The sequence below is a fragment of the Euleptes europaea genome, chromosome 6, assembly GCF_029931775.1.
Source record: "Euleptes europaea isolate rEulEur1 chromosome 6, rEulEur1.hap1, whole genome shotgun sequence".
NCBI classification, from domain to species: Eukaryota; Metazoa; Chordata; class Lepidosauria; order Squamata; family Sphaerodactylidae; genus Euleptes; species Euleptes europaea.
Window position 1 is genome coordinate 94,381,759 of NC_079317.1, and position 16,748 is coordinate 94,398,506.

Consider the following 16,748-nt stretch of genomic DNA (forward strand, 5'->3'; position numbering starts at 1 on the left):
GTTTCCTTCAGCAGCAGAGCTGCTGCTCCAAAGCTAAGTGCAGGTAAGTAAGCGATGAGGGAGGGGAGGCCAACAAATGGCAGCAGGGCCGTAGCAGCCCTGAAAAATGCTGAATAAATAAATGCCACTTTTTCGAGCCCCGTTTCCCCCCCGGAAAAATACACCCTGAAAAATAGAGGAAAGGTATTTTTCAGGGTTTTTTTTTATTTGGCATATTGATATGCACGCCCCTAATTTCTATCCACATATCCCAGCTGTGACTCATCTCCTTGTTTCCCCACCGCTGTCTCAAGGCTGCATTCCAGCTGCTCACCAGGCAGTGGGGAGACAAAGGGCCAGTTCCTGTCGAGCAGTGGAGCAGCAGGCTTTGCCTTAAAGATGCCACATGTGTTCCTGCTTTGGCTCCTAGACACTTAGGGTGGATCCCTGGCTATCCCTCAGAGTCAGGCAGCCTGGAGGTTGCTCAGATTCTCGACAGGAGGCTAAATAAGACAAGGTCCTCAGCTAGATGACTGGGTTTTTGGAGAAAATATACCAGTGCCCATCCTTAAGATGTTTGGCTGGAAGCTAGTAAAAGCACAGTCTCACATCTCTATCCAAACAAATAAGTTTCCATGGGGGGGGGGGTAGGCTTCATAACAGGCATCATCGTTGCAAAGGCAGAGGGATGCTTCAGAACATTGTTTGATATAGGGCATATTAACAGCAGAATAACTAGAAGTTGTTTGCAAAGAACTGTGGCTTGTGCTGCTTGAAATGTCAATGTCATCACAGGGTCAATTACTTAGGGGAAGATGTTTCCCTGTGAGGCACAACACCTGCAGAAGGAGATCTTGGAGCCCCATTTCTCCCTTCTTGGTGTGCAGACAGGCAGTGGTGTAGGCTGTTATGCTGAATCATAAGTTCGTGCACCTCCCATATCTCCATTTAGTCAAGTTACATAAGGTCTGATTAGGAGACAGATGGCTGAATCGGGGTAAAGTAAGTATATGCCTTGGTGCTCTGCCTACATATGCTGGAGAAGAAGGGGGGGGCAAGGAATTCTACTGAGCCCTTTGGGGTTCCTTCCACAAACAGGTGTGCTATGCTCATACCTTCATTGTTTTGCCAGCCTTGATTTTAACCAGGTATAGGAATGGTTCATACTACTGCAGTTGGGCTTGTGAAAGCATCAAATTGGTCCTCTGGGCGGGCCTACAGTGTTATGCTACAACGACATGGTGTGTTCACTTCAAAGAACCGCCCCCCCCCCTGCGTGCAAGGGCCCCCCATGATTACTGGCCCAAAATACATAAAGCTGAGCAAGTAAATTATTAGATTTTGACCTGGATCTCATTAGAGAAGTGAATAAAGACAATCACATCTTAATGCTATGATACAGGGGTGTCGAACTCAATTGTTACGAGGGCCGGATATGACATAAATGTCACTTGGTCAGGCCGGGCCATGCCTCGCCAGCCCAGATTGAGAGTGGGGTAGGCGGCTGGCTTGCAGACTGGATAAGAGCTCTCAAGGGGATGGATCCAGCCCTCAAGCCTTATGTTTGACACCCCTGCTCTAATATTTGAATCACTTTTAGGTTACAAACTTAAGCGTGATATCTTGCAAACTCCAGCATGACGACCTACTAAAATGAATCCGCTGGACTCGTTTCTGAGTAAACCTGGTTAGGCATGGTCTATGAGAACTATTAGTATGTGCTAAGGAGATTGCAGACAATGCAAAAAAAAATGATTGAGATGTGTGTGTGGCTGTATAAATAAACACAGAGTCTAGTGGAATGCATTCCTCCATTACCCTTGCACAGTAAAGGTGCCTCAGGAACCAATGAGAGCAGGTAGAACTGGAAAAATCAAAAAACCCAGCCATATGTAAGTGCGGAGAGTCCAAATGACTCATTTTCCTCTGGCATCCCATTACGGTTCAAAATTATAATGGAAAGGTGGTATCCCCTATCCAATATCATTTCATGGGAACGAGAAGCTTGGCTCTGTTCTCATTAACCAATTTTCACCGCCGTGTCGCTAAAAATAAATGTAATTCGTCTGTTTGGATGTGTGCCTGTCAGCATGACTTGAGAGCATCATGCAGATGAAGTTGAGCCCAAAGCTGCAAGTGCATCTCCTGTAGCCAGTGATAACCCCCAAAGGGTAGTCAAGTTTGTTGCAGCAAAAATAAACAGGAGCCTAGTGGCATCTTAAAGACTGAAAGACTAGCATACCCACTAAAGTACATCTGCTGAAATGGGCTCTAGTCCACAAAAGCTTATGCTGAAATAACATCTTTTTTGGTCTTGAAGATACTATCAGACTCCTATTTATTATTCCTATAGGTGGGCTTTAAAATAGCTAAAAGAAGGACTGTTATTCTACAGGATCCATGGGTAAAGTACACATTTTTATAAGTGACACATTTTTATAGCACCAGAACAGAAACCAAAATTAAATCCTCCCCATTATACTGGCAGTTCAGCCCCAGATGCATGTATCAAAGATGCAGGGGAAAAAAGATGAAACAAAGAACAACAAAAATGTAGGCTTACATCTGTTTGTATGATGCTCCATGCATTAGTTAAGCCAATATTTCCATCAGTTCCATATAAATGAAGCCCTTTCTTCAGGTCCCGCTGAGCATACTTATCAATCTGGAAACAAAACACATAGTTGTATATAAGTATGCTGAATAAGTATCTCCAGAATGACACTTTACAGCTAAGTTTCCCCTGGGAAGCCATGGCAATGATAGCACTGAAAGTATGACTTGCATGTAAATTGTGGCAAGTAGCTGGGTGACATTCTGATCTCCTTGAGCTACTCACTAGTATAAAAATGGTGGTGCAGCAACGCCCTTACATTAGGGGGCGTTCCCAGTGCGAAGGGTTAGGAAGCTGCCTAACACCAGCTCCGCCCCCAGGAACGCCTCCTGGGATGACAATGCAATCCAGGGGAGCTGGCATAAGTGGCCCTACGCCAGCGTCCATGCCAGTTTGCACAATGCAAGAGGCACAGACACTGGTGTAGGGGTCACATCAGATCCTAAGAACATTCGGGAGCCCCTTCAGGATTGCACAGTTACACTCTTAATTGTATGACTTTTAACACTAAATCTGCATATGAATAAAATAATGGTTCTGGGGGGAAATTCCTTGCTTGATTATGCCCACTGTGACACATGAGTGCATTATCTCAAAAGTGGTAACCCCTTGTGGTAGAAGGAAGAATGCCTTCTCTAAGAAGGTGCAGGGCGATCATGGATTTGTAAATATTCACATTGAAAATTATGACCTCTTTTTTAATCCACCCAGTTCATCAAGGCACTTTTTAAAATAATAAATCAAGTAATTACTGCAGCTGTAGTAATGTTAACTGATAACTGGTTCTTCCACCTCAAGTTCACTCACTATAATATCCTCACTGTAAAGCAGAGGTTTGGGTATTTTGCATCTGGCTTGTTTAATGATCTTTCGAAAGAACAATACCCAGCTTTTCCACCTGTAGGGGTTGTCAAGAGGGGCTGGTTGGAGCTCTTTGACAGGGGTCTCTTTGGCTAAGGAACTGTTTGTTATAGAAATCACTTGAACAGAATCTTTCTCTTGTGTGGTGAGCTGCCTTTCTATTGTCACTAAACTCTATATGGCATCAACAGAAAATAACCCTGTGTGGAACAACTCTGCGTTATGGAAGAATTGTCAATGCTGCCGATGAGAAAAACTGCATTTTAGCAGTCAGCTTCCAAGAATCATTCCACTTAACAAAAACAGAAGTCTCATAGGAAGTAAACAGCTTCTGATTTATAGTTATTTCCATTTGAAGTTTTATTTATGGCTGAACCAAAATAGGATGCAGAGTGGGTAGAAGGTTTTTCACACGCATTTTTGCCCCTTACCAAAAATACCTTTGGCGCTAGTGTTATTTGTGTGGAGATGCGGCAAAGTGTTTGCTGTGCGGCTCCACAGCAACCATTCCGAATGTAGGAAATATTTCCTGCCCTCACTCTGGATTGGCTTTACAAATCTTGTCATGCAGCCAAACCTGAATGGCTAAGTGGCAGTCTCATATCAGTACATTCACTCCATGATTCACTCCGTACTGGCAGTGAACCGACATAAACGGAATTAAAATGATTCCTTGGGGGCATTCTCAGGAAATGCTTTTATTGTATTGCTGGGATAAGTGAAAAATATACAATATGTCATCTGTGTCCTACCAGCGGTCTGTTATAACATAGATGTTGAAAGGGCCGCCTCCGCTGCCCTTTGAAATCAAGGGAAGTACTGATGGATAAACACGATTACATTTGGACTGTCCTATCTTATTACTTTCTTGCTGAGGTTGTCACTGAACTGTGCAATCTCATCGAATGTTTTCATACATGAATTGGTCTGCAGCTCTTTTCAGTTGGGTGTGCAAAACCAAATGCTCATTCATATTATGAGAACTTTCCTCCCACATCAGCAATGATTAGGGGACAATACTAAGGAAAGGTATTCACCATGCAGACAACCATCCTGACCTATAGGTCTGGCACTCAAATGACAAGCCCAGTTGAAGCAGCAGACACTTGAAGCCTCATGCATGAAAATGGCAGTAAACTCCTCATGTGGGAAAGTGTTCATAGCCAAAAGGGGAGTGCCGCAGACTCTTCATATTTCTCCTTACGACTGAGTCAGGATTCAACTGAAGGGCATGGGATAGACAGAAGTCAGCCAAGAGCAGATAGCTTTCCATCTTGAGCAGATAGCTTTCCATCTTCTTTCTCTTAAGTTACACACCGTGCATTCCTGAGCCAGGCTTAGGAGGCAACGCAGTGGCGCTGCCTTCTAAGGAGGTTTCAACACCGCCAAAACCTCCTCTTGGCACAAAAAATCTGTGCAACCCTCATAGGGTTGCACGGGAGAGATGCCATCTAAAAGGTGGCGTATCTCGGCCCCATTCCCAAGTCGTAACAGCTCAGGGGGCCACCTAATGGCGGCCCCAACCCCTGGCAGGTGCTGTGAGGCTCCGGAAACGTCTCCCGGGAATGCCTCCAGGGAGACGACATGGTCTTTGCAGGCTCTGGCGGTGTCTGGGCCTGGCATGGCCGGGGCCACATGCCAGCGTATGCCGCCCAGACGCCAGCGCTATGGGCCCTTGTGCCCGCGCAGGCCTTTGCCGGCCTCCAAAGGCCTTTGGTTCTGGCCGCCAGTGCATCAGGAATGTGCTGACAGTTATGCTATTACTTGGACGCACATTGACAGTGAATTCTGGTGTCAAAGAGGATTGTGACATAGCTGCAAAACACATTTGTTCTGCACAGTACATGGAATGCCCAGCAAAACAGAGTTGGGATGAAAATTATATATCCCAGAGCATCTGCACAGAGAAATGCACGGTACCTCCTCTTTCTCTCATTGCCTTGAGGAATATATTTACTTTTCCAGTACCATAGCAAAGTTATATTATCTGGAGCAAGAGGTAACAAGATAGGCATGACGAAGTGGTTCACAGGGTGTTCCCAGCTCCCTAATGGTACTATTAACAATTACAAGGTGCTGTAACTATGATTTAGGAAGCAGCAGGTCATTTTGCTCAAAAACTACAAAGCAGCTGGTAGCAAGAGAATTTAGCAGCTGCAGAACTTTATATTAAAGCGTTCATTTACTGAGAAATATTTTTTCCCCTGCTCACATTCTGAATTAAACACAGAAACAGGGTTTTGCATTCTCAGATTATAGCCTACATTTTTTCTTACTTAACTATGGTTTCTGCTATATAGGAAAAAGAATGAGATACTCCCCCCTGAGCGGGGCAGGTGGACAGATATTGGTGTCTGGAGTTAATTAACTCGTAGCTAGCTACATTTGCAGCTGGAAAATAAAATGTAGAAGCTGAAATGAAAGGAGGAAAGAAAGGAACACAAAACAAAAAAGGCAGCTTAGAAACTGAAGGGAGCTGACAGATAAGCAAGGTGTGTCAGTTGAAAATAAGAGTCTCTTGGAAAGGGTTCTTTGCACAAGGAGGCCTTTATATAAGCCTACATTTTATCTGCAGATTACTGTGGACCAGGAGGGTCCAGGCTGAAAAAGAAGACTAAGAAGCACATTCAAGGAGAGTCAAAATGCCGAGGTGGCTTTTCTTCAGTCAATTCTGCAAGCCGTTTGACACAGCCCCACAGCGTGATAATCCCTCTGACTAGGCTTCAGATGTTGGCCTACTTAAAGTAATCTTCATGCTCTGCTTCAAATCAATAATTTTAATAACCCAAAGTCAACATGTATAAAAAGTCTGAAGGATGCAGAGGAACAGGTGTGTCTTAACACATTTTCTCATTTGACCATAATAGATAGCTTAACCAGGCATTTCTGCTCAACACTGCAGTATGCTAGAGAATCACCCATATACAACCTCTATATATTAGCAGGTAGTCTGGGCGCTCTTCAGCTTTTTCCAGGACACCAGCCCTAAGAGCCATAAACAGCTAACCTGAATAACAGCAGGTATTTTATGGGTGCATGTAATGCCCACTGAGGTATAGCAAGGTTGTCTTTCCAGCAATGCTGGAAATTTAGTCCAGGCGATAGGATTTGTGTTTGTTACATGGATTATTTCCTTTCTGTGTGAAGAGGAGGAGGAGGTTTTTATATGCTGACTTTCTCTACCCCTTAAGGAAGACTCAAACCGGCTTACAGTCACCTTCCCTTCCCCTCCCACAAACAGACACCCTGTGAGGTAGGTGGGGCTGAGAGAGTGTGACTCGCCCAAGGACACCCAGCTGGCTTCATGTGTAGGAGTGGGGAAACCAACCCGGCTCACCAGATTAGCCTCCGCCGCTCATGTGGAGGAGTGGGGAATCAAACCCGGTTCTCCAGATCAGAATCCACCACTCCAAAGCACCGCTCTTAACCACTACACCATGCTGGTAGAATGGATGGTGCTTGAAGAGGCACATAAAAGAAGACTTCCTTTTGTGGGGGGATTCCAGGAGTGGGTCCACAGAGATTCTGAGGGGGTGGGCTGGCTAAATTAAAAACACCCCCCCCCCCCAAAAAAAACATAGTGTCAGGAGATGACCTGGACAGAACCCATGCAAAAAGATGGAAACCAATTTGGTAACCTGAAGACTATTTCACCTCTCTCTCTTTATTAACTATCACAGGGAGATGTTTTAGACCTAGGGAAAGATAGTGGTATATATTACTTCATCTGTTGCTTTGTACTTAGACATCTACTTGCTCACCATTTCTTTTCCCCTTTTGTAATCAGTTTTAATTACAGCCAAACTGATTTTAATTTAATAAGTTAGTGGCTTCCTAGAGGCACCTGGTTGGCCACTGTGTGAACACACTGCTGGACTTGATGGGCCTTGGTCTGATCCAGCAGGGCCTTTCTTATGTTCTTACTAGCAAAGCGATGTCTTTCGCGGCTTTAACATGGCAAGGATTCTCCATGCTGCAAATGCACAGGCAACGGGGCTTCCAGGTGGGAAGTTTTCTGCCAACAGCCCCTCATCAATCTGTCAATTTCCCTGTTGCACCACTAGAGGGCTATTGAAATAAAACAGGGAATCTCTGTGGCAATTACCATTTTTAAAAAGAAAGATCTCAAAAAGTCCTTTGGTAGTATGGTAGGGAAAACGGTGGCTGTGAAGCGCTAACAACCGGAAAATCGTGCATATGTGGGTGTGATCTATACAAAAGCGGGACCTCTAAAAATATGCATCTTCCTGTCCAAACAATTGGTTAATATATTTGGACAGCATTCTCTCCAAAAAGTTTTTATCAAAGCAGATTTGAGAAAGAGCATACTAATAGCAGGAAAACCTGAAAAGAGGCCAATTAGAGGATGGTGGCATGTGGATCTCCCCCCCCCCCAAAAAAAGGTGAAAGATTTATACTATATGAAGAGAAACCAAAAAACACTCCAATTTGGAAGCACGGGTAAAGAAAATACTCTGGGTGAAAGTGAAGCGGGTCAGTACATTTCGAGAGACTAGGCTCTTAGAATCGACCCCTTCCTGAAAAGGGATATGTTATCTTATTCTGCCAGTCACCTACTAAGCAGGACTCAACTACTTTACCTACTTTTAAAAAGCAAGTCTTTACTTCCAGTAAATATGTGTAAATGCAAGTTATAAAGTATTTATGTTCAACAACAATGTATTTAACAATGTTTGTATATGCAGCAACAATGTATGTAACAATGTATACTGTTAAGCAACAAGTTCTACATACTATTCAAAATCTTAATCCAACGTTTCAAATATAACAGTCAAAATCCACTGATTTAGGTTGAAGTATCTAATTCAAATTCCAGAATAATATATTAGTAAAGCCGTACATACCGATCAGCTTTTTCTGAGACTCTCTAAGAGAGAAGTCTGAAGTACCAGTCTTACTGGGTCTATATTTATACTATTTCAGTTACCTTGAGGCTGTGCGTTTCTGCTCTATTTTAAGCAGCCTTCAATATTTCAAGTCACCTGTTCCCTAAACATGCTGGAATTTCTCAAGGCAGGAGATTGTATTGCTAACTATAAACAATCAGTTTTAAGCTTTATCATTACTCTATATATTCATATTTAGTATCATTCTCATCTATAGAAAAATAGCTTTCATTTGAGCCTATGCATTAATTTCTAGGAGCCTAGTATCCATATGTAAATCATAAAACATAATATAGTTCACATTACAATATTTGTATATTTTGGACAGTGCACTTGTACACCTGTCTATGATGTCATAACATTTAACATCTGTGATCCTGCTGGAATTCTAGCAGTATGCTATTAATGGATATTCCAGTAGCCAGTACTGATTCTGATGTCCAAGCTGGAATTTCTCCAGTAGGCCATTGGTAATGATAGACTGGAAGTTCTCCAGTAAGTCATGATAGACTGGAAGTTCTCCAGTAGGCAGTGAATGTTACTTGCTAAGTTGCTTGAACTTGTCAAGGTGTCTGTAAGAATGTGAACAGTGAAATGTAAATGTAAGAGGCAGAAAACCTTTTGCATAAGAGTATTCCTTTTAAAAGGAAATACATTTTCTGTATGTTGTGTTTGTGGTGCTATATTCTGAATAATTCTACATATGTACAACACCAATACCATGTTCATGTGCTGTATATGTCAAAGCCTGTGATAAAAGAAGCTTGTTTTCCCTTTTAAAAAAATAACAAAACTGGTCTTCTTGAGGTCATGCTGCCTCATATAAAAGCCAAAGCTTAGTAAGTGTGTGCCAAAATACAAAGAGAAGATGAGAAAGCTCTTGCCTGAATCTGATCTACCAAATCAGGTTCATGTTCAGGGTAAATTGTCGTAGGTGCATAGGAAAAAAGCCTGCAATTATAAAATTATGGAAAGAACTTGAAGCGAGGGTTTTTGGTTGGCAGAAGGACTATAAAATTGCAGATCTCTGCCTGTTCCTGCTGGTGATAGAAGCAGTTAAATATGAGGATGGGGGAAGGGCAGGGAATAGAGCTGGAGAGCTGATCTGTTTCCTCTTTCAGTTCTAGGGACTTGGGACCAGCTGGATAAAATTCCCACCCCCATGATAGAACAGAGGGGGTGTTTTACCACCGGGGTAGGATTGCCAGATCCCTGTTTTACCACAGGGGTAGGGTTGCCCAGTAGAGGGGCCAAATCATGTCAACCTAGAGCCTTCTAAAACAATAGCTAGTGAGCCCATCACAGGTAGGGTTGCCAGGTCCCTCTTCGCCACTGGCGGGAGGTTTTTGGGGTGGGGCCTGAGGGAGGTGGGGTTTGGGGAGGGGAAGGACTTCAATGCCATAGAGTGCAATTGCCAAAGTGGCCATTTTCTCCAGCTGGAGAAATCAGTTGTAATAGCAAGCGATCTCCTGCTGGTACCTGGAGGTTGGCAACCCTACACAGAGAAAACATGGCTGTCATAATTGGCATGACTGTTGAAACTTTAAAACAAGGCGAACCATGTATGCTTTTTCAAAAGCTACATTTTTTCATAACACCCTTGGCACATCTCCTTAGACCCCATTACCTAAACTGAACCAAAATCATGTTAATTAGAATGGCCCCTGTTTCACTCAACTCCTTCTCCTTCCACTGTTCCCCAACCTCCATGTCTATTTTTTTTTATTGGAAGCTCCTTATGGCAAGGACCTTGTTCATGAAAGAATCAGTCACAACAACTGAGGACTGCTGGCTTATGAAATGGACCAGAGACTGTAGGGCCTTGACGGGGACTCCCAGCTTCCACCTCCCCCATGAGCTCTATTGCAACACTATGCAAATTTCTACCTGTATGAAAGGAACGCTACCGTACAACATGAATCCACCTTCCTTCCCAAAGCCACTTGTGTTTAAACCCAGATTCATGAACTGGGATCACGTTGTTTATACATTAATGTCATCAGGTGTCTCCCCCCCACCCCAACACACACCTATGTATGTATGAAACACACACACATTTTAGAAACAATAAGATTAAGTTAATATTTTCTTAGCCCTGACCTGGATGGCCCAGGCTAGCCTGATCTCGTCAGATCTCAGAAGCTAAGCAGGGTCAGCCCTGGTTAGTATTTGGTGGGAGACCACCAAGGAATACCAGGGTTGCTGTGCAGAGGAAGGCACTGGCAAACCACCTCTGTTAAGTCTCTTGCCATGAAAACCCCAAAAGGGGTCACCATAAGTCGGCTGTGACTTGATGGCACTTTACACACACACGATATTCTCTTATACTAAATTAATACTACTCTTCACAACCTAAGGGTATTGCGGCTGGCTGGATCTAAAGAGAGTAAGGGTATTTGTGTGTGTGTGTGTAGTTCATGACAGTGTTCCTGTGAATTCTCACCTGTGGACAGAAATCCTTATTTCAGGCCTGACTGCTCTTTCAGTGTCAGATTTCCCTCACCCTTCCCCCAATTACTGCTATTCCAAGCAGCAATTATTTCATAGCGAAGGAATAGGCCCAGGCAGTGTTTCAATATTGGTAAGTAAATATTTCTGACCTTTCTGATGATTGCTTCCCTCCTCCCACTAACACGGGAGAAGAAGCTGTAAAAGAAATGACAAAATATCCAATTGTTTCCCACTGGGTGAAACTTCTAATTTCATGCCTTGATAATCATTCTCTACAGATAGCGAGGAGCTGAAAATTGAATGTAAATAGAGAGCATCTAATCTATAAGGTCATTTGCAGGAGCCCCGTTTCCTTTTGGGGAAAAGATGTGATTGATTGTACCTCTAGATGAGGACAGCGTAATATTGGGTGGGATATTATCCTGTACATGAACTTGGAGGTGAAAGATTCAGAACCTCATTTCAAGATTGAGGCTGTGCAAGTCTTGGTCATGAAAAGATATGAAATCCACATCTTCCAAGGAAGAGACGGTATTAAGGCCTGATCCAAAGCTTTTGAACTTAGCACAGGGCTTTCAATGAACTTTAGAATCTGGCCCTGTCCAGTTTAAGAAGTGATTATTGTCTTATGGTTGTTAAGCAGTTGTTATCTGTAATGTAAACTTGTGATCATTTTTGATGCAATATATGAGTTTCCAGATTTATCATCTAGTGCATTATCCGAAAATTGTAGTGTCTTGAATTATGGTCAGAGATTTGCCAAATGATAGCATTTCATATTGACATGGCATGGTATTGGATCAGAACATTACTTCCCAACTTTTTAAACAACAGAAGTTAAATGAAAAGTGTGCAGTAAGCTAAAAAATAAATTGGCAGTTAGAGTTTTAGCACACTTTGAAGGTGCAGGGTAAATTTCTATGTTGCTAAAAGACCAGCCTTTTTAGGATCCTAAAAAGCTTCCAGGATTGTAATGAGAAGTTGCATAAACACACACACATGGAGACTGGTGTTTGTATTCAGGATGCAGTTTGTGGTTTTCTGCAGAACAATTCCCATCACTGAACAGGCAAACCATGGGTCCAGTTAAGAAATGGCTCGTCTCCTTCTGCAATGGAACTGCAATAGGGAAGCTATTAACCTCAACCTTGCTGTACACATGAGTCTCCTATAATAGACATATAACTTTTGAAATCCTACCCTTAGAATGGAAAGTTGTTCTGGACAAACCTGTATGCTTGACCAGTAACAAGCAAGATAGGCGCCTGATTTTCTCTATGACCTAATGGAATACCAAGAAGATCATATGCTTAAAGAAGGTGAAGTTGTATTTCTTACAGTGTAGCAGTACCACCTTTTGGGATATGCCCCTTCTTGGCAAATCATAGAAATGACACCTGCTAATGAACAGCTGTTACTAAATATGTTTTCTGAAAGCCTGGGAGACCATTGGTGCATACTCAGAGATCTCACTTCAAACAAATTTATTTTCACCCGAATCTAAACTTAACATCCAACAAACAAATATATTTCATGTGGATGAAGTGGTTATTAAGATCTACTATTCATCTTGATTATGAATGTTTTATGCCACTGAGTAATCATCACTCCTTTCTTTATATACCAGTTCCTGCAAACAGTTAGGTCCACCAGTCACACATCTCATTTAGACCACCTCATAGGTACCCCTCATATATTGGATGGTGAATGAAATCTCAGGTTTAAACTTTCTCAAAAAATGAAGACAATCCCCACACCCTGTGGATAAACATGTCACTAGAGACAGAATTCCCATTAGCTTTCACAAGGGCTACATGAGGCAGAAGCAAATCAACAGAGGAAGTAATAATTTCTATTGTTAAAACTAATGACCACTATATAATTTTAAATTGAGTGGAACAGAAACACTTAGTATATAATCTCTAGCAAGAACTGTCAGCCAAGAAAGGAAGAACTGTTGGTTTATGCAGTGATGAAAAAACTTGGCCGTATGCCCACGAAGCCATTTGAGAGCAATCCCAAGAGAATTACCTTTGTATCAGTTGTTTTTATTTTTTAAGCTAATTTAGACACACATGGGAAAGATTTATTAATTACAAAATGCAGTTTGAGGACTGAAAGTAGCATATGCTCGTATTACCTCCTGCAGATATGCAAACAGTGCAACTTGACCTTGCGCTAAGAAGGATCACCCCAAAAGGTAAAATTTGGCGCCTCTGCGCTCAATTACTGCCCCTTTCAATGCACATTTCCCCAGTAATCTAATTTTCATCTTCTGCCAGTTTTGTGTGGTGATTGTAATAGGCATGTGCTGTCTTAAATGTATTACTGCATTATGAGGCCACAGTCCAAGATGGTAGCTCCCTAATTCATAAAGAAAAAATAAAGTCACATGGAAACAGGGGAATGACTATTAGGATAATTCCACGTTCTATTTAAGGTTATGCAAGAAATCACGCCATGCTAAGGTGGTTCAAGAAGTTATTTGCATGTGGATAGAGCTTGTAAATGGAATTGTCACACTGAAATGTATGTATTTATTTTTAAAACATTTAGCCAACCTGTTGCCACCTGAGAGCCAGCGTGGTGTAGTGGTTAAAAGCAGTGATTTGGAGCGGTGGACTCTGATCTGGAGAACAGGGTTTGATTCCTCACTCCTCCACATGAGCGGCGGAGGCTAATCTGGAAAAACGGATTGGTTTCCCCACTTCTACACATGAAGCCAGCTGGGTGACCTTGGGCTAGTCACAGTTCTATTAAGAGCCCTCTCAGCCCCACCTATCTCACAGGGTGTCAGTTGTGAGCGGGGAAGGGCAGGTGATTGTAAGCCGGTTTGATTCTGCCTTAAGTGGTAGAGAAAGTCAGCATATGAAAACCAACTCTTCTTCTTCTGCCACAAAGGGGCCGAAGGCAGCTTACAAAAAGCTCTGAACCAGCCGAAGGCAGCTTACAAAAAGCTCTGAACCACAATAAATATCTGTAGACAAAAAGGAACTTAGACATCATTAAGCAATAAGCAAGGGGTTGGGATAGATGGCCTGTATGGCCCTTCCAACTCTGAGTCTATGGTTCTATGATCACAAAAAAGTAATATATCAGCCACCAGTAAACAACCATTCTTATCAGGCAAACAGTTCTGTTAGCTGACTGAAGCCAGTTCATGGATGCAAGGACTGTGGATCTTATGTTTCCTTCTTTCCCAGTCTTTCCTGATCTCAGGAAAGTTTGTTCTTGGGGTCATGGGACCAATGTTGGTCAAGAGGCTACCATGAGGAGGGGGAAGAGGGAGGAAAGCCACTCTCTTTCCTGTGGTTAGAAAGGACTGCTGGGGGAGGGGCTTGACCATGACTATCTGCACCTTTTGCTGAGAGATCACTGGACCCACCCAACATTTTGAAAGGTGCGCAGCTCATTCCTGAGCCCAGCAGTGCCCAGGGCCGGCATGGCCGGGGCACTGCTGCTGGGCCTCCAAAGGGGTTCGGAGGCTGCTGTGAGCAGGAAAAAGGGCCGTTTAACTCCAAAAAATAAAAATTGGAGGAGGGGGAGCCCCATAGACTAAAGCAATGCTGCGCCATCAAAAACCTGGCGCAGCACCACTGAGGCAGGGAGGGTGTACCCAGGCTGGAAGGGGTTAGGAAGCTGCCTATCGGCAGCTCCTCCCCTCAAAATGCTCCGGGAACACCCCCCAGGCCGACGGTGCAAGCACCTGCGCTGGTGGGACGTCAGCAGGAAGCCAGGCAGGGTGTCCCAGGGCTGTGCTGCTGTGGCAGCCCACAGAGGCCAGGGTGAGCACTCCAACGTCAGCATCTGTGCCAGTCTTGGTGGTGCAAGGGGCACGGGCGCCAGCTCAGCCTCTTCCACGCCTCCTATGGGCTTTCGGCCCTGGGGGTTAGGAATGGGCTGTAACTGGAACAACTCAGCCTTACGGCACCTTTAAAACACCAAGGGCAAAATGGGCAGCCTCAGTGTTCTATAGTGTTGGGGATGCCACAGAAATCAGACAATGGCAATCTGTACCATTTGACAGGAAGAGCTGACCTGAAGGTTTTGCATGGTGATTTAACCCACTTAAAAGATAAGCAGACACACTTGAAACAGTTGTACCTTCCAAGTAGTCTTCAAGAGAAACCTCATGTAGATCATGTTACAATAGTTCACTCTCGACTGTGGCATGGATTAGTGTTTCTAGGTCAGTCAAGTCCAAGAAAGAATGCAGCTTCCTCGATATATGTAGCTGCAAAAAGTTGTTGTTGTCTTGCTGCTGCTACATCCTGTCTATCCAACAGAACAGCCGGGTCCGAAAGTACAGCCAAGCACTCAAATGAGTCTGTTAATGAAAAGCTCACCCCATCCAAAATAGGCAACTTCATTTCCTCAAGGACCTTAGCCTTGTCAATCTATATTGAAAGCTGTCTTATACTGAATCAGACCCTTGGTCCATCAAAGTCCGTATTGTCTACTCAGAACGGCCTCCGTGTTGTTTGGATTAAGTTTCAGCATGTTTTCCTTCAGCTGGCAGCTTCCAGAGGTTTATTTAATGAAATATAGAACTGGGCATCATTTTTGTAGTGATGACACTCAGCCCTATAAATATTATTTTATTTATTTTAAACCTTTCTGTGCAACGGCAAACCACCTCCGAACGTCTCTTGCCTTGAAAACCCTATGGAGTCGCCAGACGTCAGCTGTGACTTGACGGCACACACCCAAAAAAGCTGCCTTTCCACCCAATTCAGAGAGCCAGCGTGGCATAGTGGTTAAGAACGATGGAGTCTAATTTGGAGAACAGGGTTTGGTTCCCCACTCCTCCACATGAGCGGCGGATTCAAATTTGGTGAACCGGGTTTGTTTCCCCGCTCCTCCAAATGAAGCCGGCTGGGTGACCTTGGGCTAGTCACAGTTCTCTCCGAACTCTCTTAGGCCCACCTACCTCACAAGGTGTCTGTTGTGGGGAGAGGAAGGGAAGTTGATTGTAAGCCGCTTTGAGACTTCCTAAAGGTAGAAAAAAGCAGGGTATAAAAACCAACTCTTCTTCTTCTTCCCCAAGGCAGAGGGAAGCATGGGAGATAGTCCTCAACCCTGTGGAACTCTGACATTTTTATTCCTCCCCTTCCTATTTTTGTGCTTCATTTGAGGGATCATGAAGATCTTGGGTTAATATCCGGACCAGCCTTAGCTAGGACAAATAAAATTAATAATAAATAAGAATACATATAGTATGGACAGATGTCTATCTTTCTGCATATCTTTCTACACTACAACTTTACATTGGTTTTATACCAGTTAAAGCATTCTTCAAATAGTAGTTTTGTGAGGGTGTTGGAAAATTTCCATTAAGGATCCCTATCTCTCCTGCTAGAGCTACTGTTCCCAGGATTCTCTGAGGAAAGAAAAGCTTTATAAACTACTGTAATGTGCTCCATGCAGGGCTGCTGGTTCAGAAAACAGCTTTACAACCCTCTTGGGACCATTCCGGAAGAATACAATTAGGGAGAGTGAGGAATATGTGGGATGACTGGAAAAAAAATGAAGGTGGAAACAAGCAAATGCCATAACTTCACTCTTAAAGGATATGTTTCATCTGTACCTTGACTCAAGTTATGATCCATGCTGAACATTAAAGGAAAAAGACAACCAGAAACAACATCAGACTGAGCAAGGGAGCCTCTGTTTTAGTCCATGAACTCACAGCTACCAGCTATGTTCAGCTGAATTTCTCTCACATTTTGGCTTCTTTCCCCAATGCACATCAAAGGAAAAAGAAGAAGGCATCACTATAACCTGAGACAAGACAAGACACTCTCCAAGGCAAAGAGTTGCCAACTTGTCTGGTAGTTCTGTCAGTGCAAACAAGCAGCTCATGAGATTATCTATCAAAGGTGCCCTTTGTCACAGCTTTACGGTTCAGACCTCTCCTACAAAGGGAGACAAGTTGG

The 16,748-nt window shown here is 43.4% G+C and overlaps 1 protein-coding gene across 3 annotated transcripts in view; it reads right to left on the reverse strand.

Annotated features, from left to right (window-relative positions):
• The window catches only part of TSPAN4 (tetraspanin 4), a 352,643-nt gene that overhangs the window by 16,530 nt on the left and 319,365 nt on the right, over positions 1-16,748 (reverse strand). For all 3 annotated transcript variants that reach the window (XM_056851470.1, XM_056851472.1, XM_056851469.1), the window contains one exon: positions 2,543-2,644. In XM_056851470.1, coding sequence (XP_056707448.1) covers positions 2,543-2,644 — 102 coding nt within the window. The remainder of the gene's footprint in view (positions 1-2,542; positions 2,645-16,748) is intronic.